Consider the following 18,205-nt stretch of genomic DNA (forward strand, 5'->3'; position numbering starts at 1 on the left):
GGTGAATAATCTCGTATGACTCGTAGTCGTGTAATTTGAAATCAAAACCCCAATTATTTTATATATGGTGATTTTCGTATTTACATGAAATTTTAGCTATAAGAGTAGTGAAAATCCGTAATGACCAGAAATGATTTAATCAGCCGCCCATACAGCAGTTTTGCTGGTCAACGATGATAGTTTTACCGTCATCTTCTTGGGCCAATTCAGCTATACTTGTTCTGTGCTCAGTTGTGGCCCACAGGTAAACATCCAGCGTCTGCTCAGCACAATGAGCTATGAACCTAAATCAGAAAGTAAGATATATTTCATGATTTATCACCATTACATTGTAAACCACATACTAACCTGATGAATGGCCTGACATCTCCTTCGTTGGCTTGTTGAAGGTAATCGTAGTACTTGGCGCGATCCTGCTTGCGGATGATGACTGGTGGGTAACCACTTTGCATGAGAATTAGGTTCATCAGTAACCGAGAAGTGCGCCCGTTTCCGTCACTGAAAGGATGAATATGTACTAGTTTGTAGTGCGCCAATGCAGCGAAACGGATAGGGTGCAGAGAGAGTGTTTCAGCAGAGTTTAACCAGCGAACAAAGTCTTTCATCAGAAGTTGAACTTCAGACGGCCCAGGAGGAATGTGATTCCCCACGAAAACTTGAGTTGACCTGAGCCGGCCCCCTTCAAACAAGTCGACGAAGCCGAGCACTCGTCGGTGAATTTCCAGTATGTCTTCAAATGTAATAGCACCTATTCGGTGGACTAGAGTGCTGTTGATGTATTTTAAGGCCGCGTCGAGGCCCAAAACTTCATTATGTTCAATTATGCTCTTGCCGCCAACTGCCATTCGAGTTTCCACAATTGTTCTAGTTTGAGCAAGACTCATTGTGTTGCCTTCGATGCCCAATGTGTGGTAGATGTATTGGAAGTAGGCTTCTTTTTTAATTCTTCTTAACCCAGAACTGGAATCTGGAGTATTGAGTAGGTCATCTCTTTTCTGGTCTATTCTTTTCAGCAGGTTGTTGTCTAATTCGTCAACTATGGGTGAGGTCCTCTGGTGATTTTCGAGAGCTCTCATGTGGTTTGGCGAGAATGTAAGGGCTCTGGAATAATGATAGTCTGCATCTAGCAGGTTGCGTTCAGTTTCTTCCAAGAACTCCCCATAGTGATTTAGGATATCTGGATGTTCTGGGTCCAATGCAAGGGCATGGCTAAAAAGTTTCAGTGCTTTTGAATGTTTACCACTTTTCTGCATTTCTATCGCTGCATGCAAAGCACCCAAAGCTTCCAAAGTATTTGCTGGAATACCAAGAAAATAGACATTATAATATTCTCAACTCTTTTTAATAAGGTCAAATTTACCATCTTTGTTCTTCTTCTTTGGAGTCTCGGCAGCAGGAGATAAGTAAGCAGCTGGATCAACCGAGAGTTCTGTGTCTCCCACAGATAGCTGAGATTCACCAGGAACCATAACAAATTTCTGAGATTTTTCTAAAATCTTTCGTCTGTCGGCTATTAAATCTTCTTTAGTTCGATCAACTTGCAGAAATGCGATTTCCTTCTGGATGTACAACGTCATGATCGACACAATACACGTAAACATCACTCCTAGAGCGAAAACTGCCACTAGTGTTAAAGTATTCATGTTCACTCGGAACCAATATTTACTGGAAGGGAAATTAAAACGGGATAACAAGGCTGCTTTAAATACACTTGCAGCCATGCTAGATAAAATGATTACTACATCGTTTCAAAACAACAACGGGAGCTGACGTCAAACTGTCAGCTGGCAATCTACTTTGCATGCGGCAGCCTAGAAAAATCAAGACATACAAAAACAAAAAAACTCTTACCAACTGAATAGTTATTCTTAACATACATAAAAATTCAAAGGTATTTCAAAATTAGATTTCAGTGCTACATGTAATTAAAAATTCTATGAGAAGAAAATAAATTATAATTGATTTTTTGGCAGGGTTAATTGTCTGAATTTGGCAACGCAGAACATCAAAATTGGAAGATGGGTTAAACTTCTGTCGTATGTCGGGTCGGACTGATGTAGACACATTTTATTACTCTTATGACGATTCATGTAAGGATTACTGTAAAAATGAATGCGTCGAGTCCACGCGGATTAAACAGCAGTGCATGGAAGGTCATCAAACCCTTAATAATTAGTGATTGTTTCTCCGACCTCTTCCTTCAATTCAGGAATGATAAAAGGTAATATTTTTACGATTTCTAGTTTCAACGCCACATGTTTTACCCCCCCCCCCCCCCCCCCCATAGAAATGGCGTCAAGCTAGCTTCTATTGTCGTGCACGTTTTGAAATCCTGTTACGAAATCCATTTGGGGGCGCCGCACCTGGTGCCGTTTCACTAAATAGTAAATTTCAATTATTTATATAACTCCGTGCGGACTATAATCATTGACTCTCTGTTAAAAGCACCTGCTAAGTTTACAGGGTATATTCCTTGAGCTGAACTGGGAATATGTTTTTGAAATAGCCGTAGTATGTGATCATCATACTGATCATACAAATTTTCCTTCTACGGTTACTCTTAAGCAAAGTCCTTTAGTTTACATACGGTACGTTGAATCATTTAGCGGCTTTTTCTCCTTTTTTTACCGCTGTTTTCTACGTCAAATCCGGAAAAAAAACAAGGTATCTAGTAGGAAAAAGTATTAAACATGCGATGTTCTTCTACTTAATGTATTCCCAACGTAGCATCCGTTTAACTTATGTGATGTCTGATGGAAAGTAGTACTCTTCAAGGTTACGTTGAAAGAAGCCGACGCAAGTTATTTCTCTAACAGTACAGCGTCAGCAGTTCGAGGAAGCAGTAGCATGTGTAACACTAGTGCCAGCCAACGATATCAAACAAACGCTAACATCAAAATGCGTTACGTGGTGAAGCTTTTAATTGCCATTTTCTTTATTGTAATTATTGCGTTAAATTTAGCTGCAATTATTCGTACGTCATCTATCAAATCTGCTAATTTCGCATCAGGTAAAAAGACAACAGAGAAGAAATTTTGTTTTGTGCCAGATGAGATCCAATAGTATTTTCTTTTGGCATGAAGCTGGACACACAATGTCTACGTTTTTAGAAGATTATGGTTAAACTTGTGTATTTAGGAAATGAAAATGCCCTGGCTGAGCCAATGGATGAAACGCTCAATTCCAATAAGTCGGTCGGTATTCAAGACATTCGAATGGAAAATTTCGTGGAAAAACAGAAACTTCTGCAATCAAATCAATCTGCGGATGTCATCACACATACTTCAGAAGTGCAAATTCTACCACCTATCCTGAAAATTTTGATCGTAACGACGTGGCGATCAGGCTCAACTTTCCTTGGAGAGATCATCAACTGTCTACCAGGTGTTTTTTATTCGTACGAGCCAATGTACTATTTCGAAACCAACAATGGATCAAAAACAGAACTCATCCGGTCGCTCTTTCAGTGCCAATTTCCCCCTGATTATCTGAGTTTCGCCAATGGACTGAAGGCACATAGTCAGAATTTCATGTTAATGAATAAACGCATCTGGGAAGCATGTCAACATAATACCATACTGTGCAATCAACCCGAATTTGTTGCCCAGCTATGTTCTACCCTTCCCATTCATCTAATGAAAACGGTCCGTTTACGAGTCAAAGAGCTTTCGCCGCTGCTGATGGAAGATCCAGCTTTTACCAATTGGAAAATCATTTATTTGGTCCGCGATCCCCGTGGTGTAATGTCATCAAGAACCAATTTACCTTGGTGTGTACCAGATCCAGCGTGCAACGATGCCGGCCGTCTATGCAGTGATGTGAAAGACGATCTCGAAGAGCTAAATCGGCTTCAGAATTATTTTCCTAATCAACTTTACTTGTTAAAATTTGAGGATTTGTCCGCCAACGTAGAGACCGAAACAGCGAAATTGTTTCGTTTTTTAGAAATGCCTGTCAGTAAGTCAGTTAAAGTTTTTTTAGCTGGACACACGAAGTCGAACAAAACCAGGGACGATCCATTTTCAACGATCAGGCAGTCAAATGCGGTGGCATCCGGATGGCAAAATAAAATGTCTAGCGACCGGATTGCAAACATCACGGGTGTCTGTATACCCACGCTTAAAAGGCTTGGCATACTGTAGATGTCTCCAAAACGTTTCGTTACCAAAAAATGAAGTCATGCATAGCAAGAAAATAATTTCATTCGAGATGTGGGATAAAGTTTAGTGGTCTACAAAGTAGGCGAAGCCCAAAATGTCGGAAAAGGATGAACAATTACTTGTTTTTTTTTCCTTGTCCGTTGTTATTTTGAATCCATTTTACTTATCTATCCTTTTTAAGATTAATAATCATGTGTGTCTTTCCTTTTCGCCTTTGCGATGTTAAAGACCTTTGTACTGCGATCGCGAGAATGCGTCATTGGCAATAAAATAGTTTTTATCGTTCAATGTTAATGTGGACGTACTGTATCTAGTTCTTCTGTCGTTGAGTACGAAAGCACAAGGTGGTCGTAGACCGCACCAACCGCTACTTCAATTCTGGTTACTATTCTTGAAAGCCGTTCAATTTACTCGGTTATTGTTTACGTTTCACTGCACGGACCTTGTGCACTAAGGCAATGATTTTGTAACGTGTACTACAAACATAAACTGAATAATAACTGGGTTTTCTCTTTTACAGAGTTTACGTTTTCCTCGTTCGGCAAGAAAATCCACCGCCAATCTCTTGTGTAAATTGAAGTAACAAATAAGGTGAGTTTAGGCAACTATGTTTGTTATTGAATATAGTTGCTATTTGCAATCACCTTCGCCATTTTTTTAGGGTTTTTCAGCATTCATCTACGTTTTCCTGCATGGCTTCCAGATGGCGATTACATAAATTTTCATTATTAGAAAATTACGTAAAGCTTCACGTCGTTCTGGCCTGTTGGTACTGGATTTAGAGTGAAAATTGCTGTACACCATAGACGCCACATGAGACCCGAACGTAATCGTTACGCTTTACTGCACGTACCTGGAGACCTGGAGCAACATAAAACTGGACGAACGCAGAGTTTTTTGTGTCCTCGTCGTGCATTCAACTCAATTTATTTGGGGATGAACTGCGGTAAGAGTCTCCTCGATAAACTGAAAACACGTTGCCGAATAGCTAATGTAACATTCTTTTATAAATGGCATTTCTTTTTGTCACAATTTAAAGATATGATGCTGGCGCTACTTGAGGATGGAGCTTTCAAACCACAATCAGCATATTTTCTTTTCATTAATAAAAGAACAACCAGTTTTGTTTCTCTCCTAAAGTAATTCAATGAAATGCAATTCTAAGTATAAAATTTTATTATTCTTGTTGTGGTACAACAAAGTGACAATCATCATCGTAAAACAGTTTGTTTGCTTTTCATACAGGAAATATTTTACCATCTTGACACTCTTCGCTTCCGCACGGGCAATGCGTTAGATTGCAATCACATTCTTCGCAAAATAAAAGCGTCTTGCATCCGTATCTCGCTGTGATGATGTCCTGGCCGCAAATCTGGCATAGAATACTGTCGACATCGAACTTCCAGTAAGCGATCGTGGACAAGACGAGTGTTGGCATGAAGCGATGGTACCAACGTCTTGGCTGGTAAAACGCAATCACCAATTCATTTTGTTCGCGATCAAAACACGGATGATTAATTTCTTCTTCTGCCAGTGTCATGACGACAACTCTCCGCTTGCGACGTTCTTCTGCAATCTCTTCCATTGTCACAGTAGTTCTCTTTTCTCCCTGTTCCGGTATGAGAAAATCGCAGATGCGGCACATGATGTAATTCGACTTACTTTGATACAAGCCTATCATGAAATAGAAAAAGGCCAGCAAAAACAACTGGAGCCACGTACGCCATTCAACTGGAACGAATGCCGTGTTACAGGCAGAACTGTCGGCTATTTTGCAGTACTTGCTCTCTAGACTGAAGCCACCTAAAACGGCCCGCATGAGAAATGCAAACATTCCATCGCCCTGGACGTTGAAAACGAATCGAGCCGATCCGTAGTTGGGTACGACGAATTGAATGTTCATCAGCAAATGGTGCAAGTATTTAGCTGATTGCTCGAACCAGAAACAAAACATGACTTTACCGATCAAACGAAGTGATTCAGCGAAACGGGATGGATAGTTGTACATGACGAAGACGTAGTCGGACATCATTCGAGTGAACGTCGAATAATATCGATTTCTCTCACGTCGCGACAGATGAATTCCCAACCGTTCCATGATAGCCCTGCTCAGGTAATTGTTACAAAAGTAAAGATTACGTCGATATTTAACCAGGAAGACGATGGCGTAGATAAGAGACAGTAGAACGATAGAGATGCATAATCCTGCCAGACCCCAACTTATGCAGTGTCTTAACCACCAGGTCCATTTTGCGGCGAACAAATCGAAACTGGCCGTCATTTCCAGCAGGTCGTTATTGACTTTGGGTAAAAGCGGATTGATAACAATTTCACGGCCAAGAGTTTCCAGGGCTTGCTGGTAATGGGCGTAGGCCACCCCGAATGCCGTACTTTCAGGAGCAATGCAGAATTTATCCAGATCTATTGAGTTCAGCGATCTGCAAGAATGGTATGCAGTTTTCCAGCAAATTGAAAACACTGTCTCGAAGAAGACTGCTGTACTTCCGAGATTGTAGGATTGGTCGAGACAGGTATAATGGATGAAGTCGTTACACTGGTCTTTCCATTCACTTTGTCTAATTTTGCAGGCTTTCTGGAGCAGGTCTGTGAATGCTTTATCCAGCTGTTCCAGCGTGCTCGTCGGGTCCGGTGGCAGTTCTCCGAACGTTCCAAAGATTTCCCTGTTTAACTCCTGGGCACTGGCCATCATGAAGTTAATTTCGTTTTTGTTCCGGTCGCTGAGTCCGAAAACTTTCTGGAACATGCGGTAAAAAGGCAGAAAGAAAACTTTGACCAAAATCAATTTTTCGTCGATGTAGAGTCCCATCAGACAGATGATATGGATTATGATGGAACCACAGTTGATGTAAAGACTGAGAATTGGACCGAAAAACAGCTGGGTTTCAAAGACGTGCATCACGCAGAATCCGAACAGCGGAATGAGGAGTTCCATTGAAGTGAGGACACCCACAGCAGATAATTTGAGTTCTGGGTACCAAGGTGTCAACGTGAAGATCCCAATCACGACAAAAACGCCCATAACGTAGAGATTTTGGAAGTAGAGGTGAACCATGTAGAAGGCAGCAGACCCACCAAAGCCCATGAAGACGTTCAAGATGATGTTATAGCTCAACTTACCTGCCCTGCTGGTGTAGAGGCCTTGTACGAAAAATAACAGGGAGGCTGCCAGGCTGCCTACCAGAAACCAGTAGACGTTCCAGCGTCGTGTGATGAGCGACAAACGAGTGACATCCTCGACAGCCAGAAGGAGAATTGTTCCCAGTGATCTGATCTTGTCCTGAACACCTTCCAGCAGCCAGTGCATGGCTCTGATGGATCGGTCCCAGATGGTGGGCCGACGGGCGAGTGGTTCGTCATTGCTAGTATCGTCGCAAGGCATTTCCCATACAGTGCGTGAAGAAACGGCAAAGAAGTCACCAGGTGGCGGTAGTTCATCGCAATGGGCTATTGGCTCGCCTTTACTGGTAATTGTTATACGATTCACGTCGCAGACGGTCATGATTGTCTCTCGTTCGAATGAGAAATTTGACGAAGTCATAGCTGCTGGTAGAAAACCGAACAAAAAGAAAATGGTTGCCAACATCATGCCGGAGTTCGTCATTCGTTTTGTAACAAAGTATTATCAATGAAATGTTGGTACCTGTTTATAGTTTCCAAAATAATCATTTGTATTGGTTGCAGGGTATTTGGTGTTCTTTGGCAATGGTATTGAAAGACCATCATTCAGACTTGAAACATATGAGCCAGTTGCTGTTTTGAATATTAGTTGTGAATTATTAGACAACGTTATTTCTCCCAAACTGTTCTGCAGTAAAAAAGAGAAAATCAACTAAGGTATTCTACGTGTAATTACTAGTATAATGCCTCTCACGAAAATGACTCAAAATGACCCCAAATTGTCAGAATTACCTTTGCCGGAGCGTCCGAAATGATTGAGCTAGTCATCGTGGTGGCCTCGAATGCGTACTTAAATGATCTTCCTCGTTTTCAAATTTAAACACCGGAAAGGTAAGGTCTACAGGTGGACTAGTCGACCATGTTCTAACCATTGGGCTTACGCAAGATCCGGCCATTTGCTTGCTGATTGGTTCTGTTGACTATTATGAGTTCAGGTTTGCAATTTTACATCAAAATACATCAAATTAAAGTCTGTCGTGGTTAATTTCAAACCGGACGTCCAAACGTTCTCAATTTCTAGGTGGAGGATTATTTTAACTGTAAGAGGCTCAAAAGACAAACGCTGAAAACAAAAGTATTTTTATAAAAATGTAGGTATAAAAATTTTCTTTACATTATTTGTTTATTGTTTTAGATGAAAAACTTTTTCACCAGAAACGCATTTGCAACAGAACTGTGTAAACCGAAATCCCCAAGAAAATTGAGCTTGAAGAGGCTCGCAACCAAGTCAATGCTTCCAGTTAATCATCAAAAGACCAAGGAACTTGAACGTTGTGCAGGTCTTCGATTGTCTCATTATGACGTATCACGATACCTCGGTCTTCTGGGCCAAAGCACTTGGTGCTGTTGTACCACCAACTGTCGATATCCCTAAATTTCAATTTTCCGTAATGAACAACGTAAGACATTTTCAGATTAATTTGTATAACTTTACCGATATATTTTAGGGGGAAGATTGCTATTGAGTTTCTCACATAGGTCACAGAACGGCTGGGATGCTATTTCCTGATAGCCCGAATGCACCTGGGCAGATGTTTTAAAAAACATTTCAGTCCAATCAAGTCATCCAATGAACTACGGAATGGGATGTAATCTATGTACCTGATAAATATCTTTCCACCAAAAATGGCGAAGGTATTGATTTTCATTTTTTTCTAGCTTCATTAAGTGATCGGCTAACTGCCTAGGACTGAACGAGAGCGCATCAATGAAAGAATGTGACGGTGCTATGCTTGCGTAATCTGCTCCCCTGTATAGTCGAATTTTGAAAGCAGTTATGCGTATGGTCGTTGAGAAGTTAAGCGGTGAACTTCTGTTTATGGTTTTTAATTGATTTTTGTTACCCAAAGACAATAGGCACCGTGTCACGGTCGAGGAGATCGAAAAATCTTTTCGTCACGAAGTCGTCACAAATGTAGCGTTCAAATGCCAGGACAAATTTGTAATTGTTGGCCAGCATATCAAGACACGGGAGAATTGCAGCACCTGGCATACCATTAGTTTCCGGACAGCTCTTTTCGCCGCACGGCCCATAGCTATCTACTTCTACGTATTCCTATCAATAGGTAAAAACGAAATCATCAGATTTTTCACAAAAAACGAAATTATTTATAGGCCAAAAAAATACTCTCAGCTCGTTAATGTATGCTTCACGTTTGCTTTTGGATCCACAACGGGCAACGTACCAAGCCACGAGCCTTTTCTTCTTCTTACTGTTCCTGAGTCGGATTCTATAAACAAGAGTGAATTAAGTTCGCATTCGATGAAGATCATTCAAAGACATACTGAGAAAACGAGTTTTTCATCAGCGGCTGGTCCAGCTTCTTAACCCAACCCCGTTTCCATGTTACATCAGCATTTTTACGGTACGATATGGTCCAGTTAAAGAAAGATCCGAAATGGTTGTCACGTTCAAAATAATTGCGAGGGTAGCACATTGGAGGATCGTCTGTCAACAAAACATATCGTTGGAAGCCTTGCCGGCTGTGAACTTTTGGCAACTCGCACAAATTGGTGTAAAGGAAGACAATGGCATCCGCTTGTTCAGGAACCACTTTTGTTTTGTTTTTAGACAGGACGCAATTCTTGAATTTGCATCCGACACGGCTAATTTTGTTTTATTTAAGATTTATTAAATATCAACGCATTTATCGTTTTTAGGTTTTCTATTTTTTTACCTGAATGAAGAAACATCGTCTAACGTAAAGCCAAAATCGCCGTACCACGGGTTCCAAAGAAGAATGGTCTTTACGTCGGTGTTCGGTAGGGTTGACATTCCTACACGCTCAACAACATCCAGCTGACGATAATCGCCATCAACGTTATGGATCGTAAGCTGTTTAACGAAGAAAATATTGAATAAAAAGAAAAGCCACAACGGATAGATAACGCAGTGACGATTTGGCCGATGAAACAACGTTCGAAGTCTAGGCATTCTCGCGCTACATCGAGTGCTCGCAAAGCACGTACTGCGGTTAATAGCTTAAACGCGTTCGTCTGGGAATGTAACCAACAACAGTTAACACTGATAGCTGTCGGTCGACTGAAGAAAGTTGATACCCGATGCCGACTTTCTGCCGCATCGCGCTAGCGCTGTAGCGTACTGGCGCGATTTTTGAAATACACCGAATATTTGACGCTATGCTAGCGCGCCAGTACACGTAATGCAAAATCAAAATTCTTGTCCAAGAACATCTTGGAACTCATATATGTCTGTTTGAAAAATTTTATTATGTGTTTATTTTGCTAAAACAGATGCCTGACTACAGAAGGAATTCGTATTGCTGAAGAAACCAGTTTATTGGAATATTTTCAATTTATACCTTTCCATTTTTGGTGCCGTATTTTTTTTTTTAATTAATCAATTGACAACATACCTATCAAAATCTCGAGCAATACATGTAAGGACAATTATGGCATAACAGTAGCATGCTGTCCTACAGTGCGAAAGGTCTTTGGTTCGAATCCCAGATTGGTTAATATTGCTTGGCGTGAACGTCCCAGAAAAAATCTGGGATGCTGGTGGAACCATCTGATCATCGAGAAGAAAGAATATTTCGTTTTTTTTGCCATTCTTGGTTATTTCGACAAATAAACGTGCGCTGTGAAGAAAAAGCGCGTCTGGCGAATCTGAGTATTGAACCTTAGACCTTCAGCTCCTGCAACCGATGCTCTACCGTTGAGCTATTTCACATGTTTATGTACTACTATTACTAATAGTGAATTTAGGAATTCGTTTTGTACTTAGAAAAAAAAAACAAGCTTACCTTTCGTTGCCTGACCATTCACTGGCTCAGAACATTGAGGCCAAGACCCAGGCCACTTGCCTTTACCGAATACCAATACCTAATATACCCGAAAGCCTATTTTTTTTTCTGACGGCCTTTTTGTTATTACGCCGTCAATTGTACCTCAGTACCACAATTTTTCTGCAGGATGTTTTTTTTTAACAGAACCGACTTTGTTTTTTTCTACCTGTCTTTTTGTTTTTTTCTACCTGCCATTCCTTGCGCCACCATTTGTACGTCAAAACCACAAGTTTTCTGCAGGCTGTTTTTTTTTTAACAGAACCAACTTTTTTTTACGTTTTTTTTTTTTTACCTGTCAATTGGCTGCGGTGGCAATGACGCATTTAGCGTCGAAACAAAAAACAACCATTACCACAATTCCAAATACTGTTCGGACCATTCTGTATTTGTCAAACACTAAAGGGCAGCACGGAAGACGAGACGAAGAGCAGACGACACATTAGAGCGCAAAATAACCAAGTCAATTGAAAGGGGGCGGATTTAGGGATGGTAAGGTTGATAAACTAAGCAATTTTGTGTGTACATACATATTTACATATAATTAAATATACCTATAATTTGACTAAAAACAGGTCTTTCTACTCAGGAAATTTCTTTCTTTTTTTCTTTTATTTTCTTTTCAAAAACAGGAAAGAAATAAAGAAAGAGAAAATAGATTATATTTAAAAGTGGAGGTGGTGACTGAGACTCGTTTGCTTGGGCATTAGTCAAACAGAAGGTGCACAGATGGAACATCACGTTTAAAGAAGTAAAAATTACATTTTAACTTTTGAGCCATGTTTCCAATGTTTTTGTAATTCTGATCATTCTGTAATAAAAAACTAGTGCCTCTGCAAATATACTAGAATTCTACTATACCAATTCTTGAACAGGCTGTCAGGTTGTGGTTAGAGAATGGCCTCATGATTCTTGAATTGAAAGCAGAAACACAGCCAGGTTGCTTGAACAAGTAAACAAATATATAATTAGATATTTGCAAAAACAAATGTAAAATGATCTGTACGATGCAAGGGCTGGACAATTTCTGAGGCTGTGCCAAAAGTGGTTATGCTGGAGCATGGTAGAAAAAACGTGAAATATTTGTCCTACCCTTGATTGCTGGATTACTTTAATGGTCCTGAAATGAAAATGCACACTGTGAATGTGAATCCTTGGAATATTGAGAAGGCAACAAAAGGAACCACATTATGCAAACATACGTCACGAAAGTTTGTGTGATACCGAGTTATCTACGTCAAATAGGTTGTGGAAAAGTTCCATAAGTCGATTGTTGTTGCACGCAACTGGATAACAAGTGCAAGTGGAACGCCTCGGCAAGAGACGAAACGGATTAAGCGACATGTGATTGATTGATAGCTTTGTGTGCGACTAATGCGTCTGCACCAGCTTCACGGGGTTGCCTAGCAATCCCTTATGCACGGGTGATTATTGTTTTTCTTGTTTGTTTGTTTTTTTAGTTGCTCTGAGGAAGGGAGTATGGCAATCCGTTTTACCCCAAATAATAAAAAAAAATATTGGCCTTTTTTCTGTTTTACTGCTATTGCCATCTACCGGTCACGTTTCTAGTTAATTCTCTACACACACTGACCGAAAAAATTTTTTAAGCCCGACTAAATAAGTCCGACTAAATAAGTACGACTTTTCTCGGTCGGGCTTAAATTTTTTTTCTGAAAAAACTGACACTCATCGGAATTGGTTGAATATCACAGGGTATACTCAAAATTGAATGCTAATTCCGAATAAATTGCTATTTTTTTATGAAGTTAATTGTTTTTGAAATACACCGAGTATGTGATGCAATGCTAGCGCGCCAGTACGCTACAGCGCTAGTGCGATGCTTATTTTGTCGGGCTTATATTAAAACCTGGACAAACAGTATTTCCACTAGATGGCGCTACAGATTCATCAGCCTCTAGCGTGTGAAATGGAACTATTGTTATTTTTTGTTGTCATAAGATTCTCATTGTTTACTTTGTTTTTACGTTGACAACGTGTATTTGAGTTTCCCTCGTCTGAACAGTATCGTTATTTCTGTTTTTTTTGTTGTTTTTTATGGCTATCCGTTTTACCTTTTTATTTTTTTTTATTTTTTTTTTTTTTGGGGGGGGGGGGGAGAAAAAGGATTGCCATGCATTGCATCAGATTTATCCATTTGCCAACCCAAGTGTGCATATGTCTTTCCTGGACAATTATTTTATTTTGCTACTATGTTTGGTAAACTGCAATTATGTCCAATATTTTTGCCTTTGCATTTTAGGTCAACTCTTAGGTGATCTATACCTGATCCTGTGTTTTAAAGTGATCTGCTTTCACAGCTACATTTCTGTGTTCTTTTCCATTGGTCTATGGTTCTGAATTGAGGCAAGTATATCTATTATGCTATGTCACTAAGTACTATAGGGAAAAGAATAACTGAAGTTGATTGAGATCTATTCTGATTCTCCTGATATCCATCTCAACAGGTTTTTATTTGCTTTTCAACATCCATTTCGTAGTGGTACATGTGGCTCTGATTAATATTACCATAAAGACTGCCGAAAATGGGTGTGGTACGGAAACTCAGAAATGGCATGAGTTCAACATCAAATATGGATTAGGTACTTTTCGGGATTTTGTCTAGCGAAAAAGTATTTTTAATGCTATTATTTTGCATTCACAGAATTTTAGTGGGGGATCAAGTCAAGTCTGGAAGTGTTACAGGATGGAAGAGTGAGCATACAGTTGAAAAAACACTGAGAGTGCATTACCATTAAGGTATGAGGTAAAGTAATAGAGTATGCACATTGTCTAACGAGAAGTACCATCTTGTGTAAATGAATCTTGTATAACAGCAATCCTTTATAGTTCTGTCACAGCTAGAAGCCTCTAATAATTCTGCTTCTCTGGCTAAAGAACAACTTGTCCTTTACGTTCAGAGTGTTGGTGAAGTTGGATACTTAAATGGCCCTAAAGATGTTTCGCTTTGCTGGCATTGCAGCGATGAACATCATACATGGACTCTTTAGGTATGAAAGGAATTTTCTTGAAAAAATTTTGAATTTATGACGAAGCATTTCTCCTCCTTTTTGCCAACCATGTCTAATCTACAAAAAAAAATTATCCAATAGGAAAGGATTTTCATATACTGGGAACATAACTATCAACTATGCAACATTCTACGGGTGCTATTTTATCATTCAAGAGCCTTATACAATGATGTTCATTTGCAATTTGTATGGCCTTTCCCAAGCTTCTGCCAGAAGTTGAATCTATGAGTAATGTAAGTCACATGAGCAACAATTGAGATGCTTAATGGTGTTTTTCTTTTCTCAGTATAGGTTAATAGTAACATTGGATCTGAAAAGATTCTTGGTTGGGGCGAGACACTGAATAAATTGTAATGATTGGATGGATGACATGACATTTCTATACATCATTCGGATTCCCGAGACGGTATTTTATATTTAAAAAATTGAAGTGCATATCTGGGCTCCCTTCCTTTCCGTAGCCCCGTTTCCCCTTGACTCGTAATAAGCCCGTAGGGGGTCATGCCCCTACTGTACGGTATATATAAAAATAACATATACCGAGGTTTGGAGGGCTCTGGCCGGAAAGGGGACGTGGGGGTCCGCGTAGTCCGATGATGTGTTCACGGAGGGCGACGTGGCTACCCGCAAATCCGAACTAAAGGTTAATCGCTCCAGTAAAAATGTTCCAAATCTTCGGCTCTTCTTCCGGCTTCTCTTAGCCAATCACCGGGTAATCTCCCCGGTGGGTCAACAAGGCAGTGTCTCCCCCTGCCTGGGTTGACGGCAACTTTTGAAAGGGCTATTATGCCTTTTTAAAGTTGCAAAATTATTGTAGTGTGCAGAGAATTGTCAATAAAATTTTTTTTATAAAATATTTTTTCCAAAATTTGTTTCTTTCATTGTCTGTTGTCGCTGTGTTCACACATTACATTTATCAACTTTTTTTTTTTTTAAACTGCTCAATTCACCTTTATTGCTTATGCCACCTTTGATGGTAAGCATTGTTTCTGTTGATTTATCGTTTACTTGTAAGCATTCAATTATTATCCAGGGATCGAACCCTGGATGATCGGCATACCTCGCCGATGCTCTACCAATGAGCCATGAATCATATGATGTTAGATTGGCTTTTTTCTAGTCGCTTGCGGACTTGCATTTACACTTGGAATAAAATTGAAATGCAATACTGCAATATTCTTTTCTACATTTATTCTGTTCATTTTTATACATTCACTGAGGTTTGAACCCAGGGTAACAGATATCACATCTAAAGGCTCTACCACAGAGCTATAGACCTTATGAAATTAATAGATAGATAAACATATAGTTGTGAAAGACTGCATAAACATCCTAGACGATAACATATGATATGCGATAATAAAAAATTTATACATATCTCGTGGCTCAATGTTAGAGCATCGGCATTGCACGCTGAATGTCTGGGGATCGGTTCCACTACGAGTAAAATAAAATACAAATACAAAATTGCTCCAGAAAATATCCAGCTATTACACGTTGTTCCTTGAATCTAAGTTGAAGAATTCAAATAGTGCAATAAATAATAATCGAATACTTACAGATAAACCTATGGAAATAATGCATGCAGTGGCAAAAACAATAAAGATGAGTTGGGCAAGTTAAATAAAAAAAAAAAGTTGATAAACGTAATGTGTGAACAAAGCGACAACAGACAATGAAAGAAACAAATTTTGGAAAAAATATTTTATAAAAAAAATTTTATTGACAATTCTCTGCACACTACAATAATTTTGCAACTTTAAAAAGGCATAATAGCCCTTTCAAAAGTTGCCGTCAACCCAGGCAGGGGGAGACACTGCCTTGTTGACCCACCGGGGAGATTACCCGGTGATTGGCTAAGAGAAGCCGGAAGAAGAGCCGAAGATTTGGAACATTTTTACTGGAGCGATTAACCTTTAGTTCGGATTTGCGGGTAGCCACGTCGCCCTCCGTGAACACATCATCGGACTACGCGGACCCCCACGTCCCCTTTCCGGCCAGAGCCCTCCAAACCTCGGTATATGTTATTTTTATATATACCGTACAGTAGGGGCATGACCCCCTACGGGCTTATTACGAGTCAAGGGGAAACGGGGCTACGGAAAGGAAGGGAGCCCAGATATGCACTTCAATTTTTAAATAATTAATACCATAATACGCGGGAATACACAGGCGACTGATGGAGGGAAATTCAATTCCGTACTTCAAATTATTATAACTTTTTGTCATCACATCCCAACCAGAAACCTTCGCAGGTTCGCTATTGCTATTAATCTAAATTAAGAAAATAAAGCATAGATAAGCATAAAACATTCTTATTGATATAGCTTACATGGTACAGAAATTCATCATCTGCCATATTCCTGTAGATTCCTGGCAGGAGCTTCTAAAAGGCTATGTAGTTGCAAATGATCACCATAGCCAAAACTTGAATACGAAAGTTTGGAAAAATTCTTCGTGTTGGCCACAGAGATCTTCCATGGGCTTTCCGATTGAACGTTTTATGCACCATAAAAAACAGAAAAGTTACAAAGTTGGTTGTTTTGATCACTAAACGTTAAGTAAACAATGTACCTGGTCTCGGCAGTCTTGACAACAATTTCCATTATAACCTCATATCACCTTACTTTATGGAAAAAAAAAGAATTTGGTAGGCATCAGTTCAGAATAAAAATTGTTGCATTCAAATCTTTTGACAGGTGGGATTTAGGAATGTCGCCTTAGGGAGTGCAAACCGAGATTTTCAAAACCATTAAATGCTGTTAGCCATTGAAAGATTGCTGGCTGACACAGGCATTCGTTTGGGACATGACTAATGAGCTGCTTCATGGATACAGCTCTTTTTTTTTAAATCATCTCCATGATGACATGAATTCCAGCATGTTCTACACATGTATCAGCTTCTAGCAATATATCAATTAAAACAATTAAAATAGTACCACTTTTTAAAGTTTTTGACTCCACGATCCATCTTTGTTGCAATTGGGAAGGCAAGGCAGCTGATCTATGGTGATTTTTCAACACACTTGCCGTAACCATTGTCCCAATGTATCAGCTTTTCTGTCAAAAGTAGTTTGCTAATACGACATTGACGATTAAAACTAGAAAGCTAAACAAATTTAGCGGAAAAGCATTACCAGGGGGTAACATCTTGCATGTTGACGAAGAATCATAGGTTTATCATGTACACGGCAGAATATCCACATTGCCTGGATGGCGCAATCCTTTGCGTAATCACACAAATAATAAGTAAAACATATTGAATTGAAACCAAATTTAACGTTTTACCAAACAGCCAGCTAGCACCTCTGAATTCCAAAACTACGCCTACACATTCGTATCAAACTTTTCCAGCATGTCTCACCTTTGGCATTTGTTTGCTTTGTGCTGGCATTTGTTTCGGTTGCTGTCACCATCTACCGACCGGTAGATGGCGATAGCAGTGAAACAGAAAAAAAAGGCGGATATTTTTATTTTTTTTTTTTATTTTGGGTAAAACGGATTGCCATAGTTTTTACCTCCACCCCTATTATCGATGTGAAAATATTGGGTGGAATCTATTGCAACGAAATATTTCGGTGCAATAACGGCCTTTTCCCCTATTGCACCGAAATGGCCCGCCGAAAGAAAAAAAAAAGAAAAAAAAAGAATGCCCAACGAAGGTATAGTGCGGTGGGCAAAAATGGCCCGCCGAAAGAAAAAAAGGAAAAAAATATGCCCACGAAGGCATAGTCAGGCCGAAGTGGAAAATGTAAAAAAATACCATGCGTAATAAAAATACGGAAATGTGACTTACCTTAAAACAGCTTTAACCACAACAAAACACTGTCACTGTACAACACAAATATTAAAATTACGGCACTTAGCACGAGAGTGTCGACATCTTAATTAGTAATAAACATATTGTATTAGTAGTATACGAATTTTTATATGTCGGTACAATAGGGGAAAAACTATATTATTGCAACGAAATCTTTCGGTGCAACAGGGAATAAAGCCACTTATTGCAACG

At 39.6% G+C, this 18,205-nt stretch overlaps 3 protein-coding genes and 1 long non-coding RNA gene across 4 annotated transcripts; 2 read left to right on the plus strand and 2 right to left on the minus strand.

The window, feature by feature from the left end:
• Positions 1-16: 16 nt before the first annotated feature.
• On the minus strand, positions 17-1,800 carry LOC130690306 (protein adenylyltransferase Fic-like). Its single transcript, XM_057513314.2, has 3 exons — positions 1,361-1,800; positions 349-1,297; positions 17-284 (listed from the first exon to the last, which is right to left on the minus strand). The coding sequence occupies exons 1-3, from the start codon at positions 1,719-1,721 to the stop codon at positions 140-142; spliced, it is 1,455 nt and encodes a 484-aa protein (XP_057369297.1). The 5' UTR covers positions 1,722-1,800; the 3' UTR covers positions 17-139.
• Positions 1,801-3,146: 1,346 nt separating this feature from the next.
• LOC130690321 (carbohydrate sulfotransferase 1-like) lies at positions 3,147-4,317 on the plus strand. The gene has a single exon (XM_057513330.2). It carries the CDS (start codon positions 3,165-3,167, stop codon positions 4,140-4,142), a length of 978 nt encoding a protein of 325 aa, XP_057369313.2. The 5' UTR covers positions 3,147-3,164; the 3' UTR covers positions 4,143-4,317.
• A 1,170-nt stretch (positions 4,318-5,487) lies between these two features.
• On the plus strand, positions 5,488-10,779 carry LOC132088128 (uncharacterized). Its single transcript, XR_009421374.1, has 15 exons — positions 5,488-5,625; positions 5,695-6,273; positions 6,404-6,691; positions 6,763-6,927; positions 6,980-7,797; positions 7,863-8,015; positions 8,085-8,293; positions 8,380-8,433; positions 8,494-8,758; positions 8,838-8,993; positions 9,047-9,139; positions 9,209-9,424; positions 9,493-9,724; positions 10,047-10,519; positions 10,614-10,779. It is a non-coding gene; the product is annotated as an uncharacterized LOC132088128 (long non-coding RNA).
• On the minus strand, positions 8,600-10,293 carry LOC130690311 (alpha-(1,3)-fucosyltransferase C-like). The gene is made up of 7 exons (XM_057513320.1): positions 10,037-10,293; positions 9,645-9,965; positions 9,487-9,589; positions 9,203-9,414; positions 8,961-9,108; positions 8,794-8,882; positions 8,600-8,729 (listed from the first exon to the last, which is right to left on the minus strand). Exons 1-7 carry the CDS (start codon positions 10,291-10,293, stop codon positions 8,600-8,602), a joined length of 1,260 nt encoding a protein of 419 aa, XP_057369303.1.
• Positions 10,780-18,205: the final 7,426 nt, after the last annotated feature.

This window comes from Daphnia carinata, chromosome 6 (genome assembly GCF_022539665.2).
Source record: "Daphnia carinata strain CSIRO-1 chromosome 6, CSIRO_AGI_Dcar_HiC_V3, whole genome shotgun sequence".
Taxonomy (NCBI): Eukaryota; Metazoa; Arthropoda; class Branchiopoda; order Diplostraca; family Daphniidae; genus Daphnia; species Daphnia carinata.

Excerpts from the sequence above, each read along its gene's own strand:
- LOC130690321 (XM_057513330.2), top strand. The coding sequence starts at position 3,165 with ATGGATGAAACGCTCAATTCCAATAAGTCGGTCGGTATTCAAGACATT.
- LOC130690306 (XM_057513314.2), bottom strand. The coding sequence starts at position 1,721 with ATGGCTGCAAGTGTATTTAAAGCAGCCTTGTTATCCCGTTTTAATTTC. Across the intron at positions 1,298-1,360 it reads AAAGAAGAAGAACAAAGATG|CAAATACTTTGGAAGCTTTG; the intron begins GTAAATTTGACC and ends TTGGTATTCCAG. Across the intron at positions 285-348 it reads GATGTCAGGCCATTCATCAG|GTTCATAGCTCATTGTGCTG; the intron begins GTTAGTATGTGG and ends TTTCTGATTTAG.
- LOC130690311 (XM_057513320.1), bottom strand. The coding sequence starts at position 10,293 with ATGCCTAGACTTCGAACGTTGTTTCATCGGCCAAATCGTCACTGCGTT. Across the intron at positions 9,415-9,486 it reads CATACATTAACGAGCTGAGA|GAATACGTAGAAGTAGATAG; the intron begins GTATTTTTTTGG and ends ACCTATTGATAG. Across the intron at positions 8,730-8,793 it reads CTTCCCCCTAAAATATATCG|GGATATCGACAGTTGGTGGT; the intron begins GTAAAGTTATAC and ends ATTGAAATTTAG.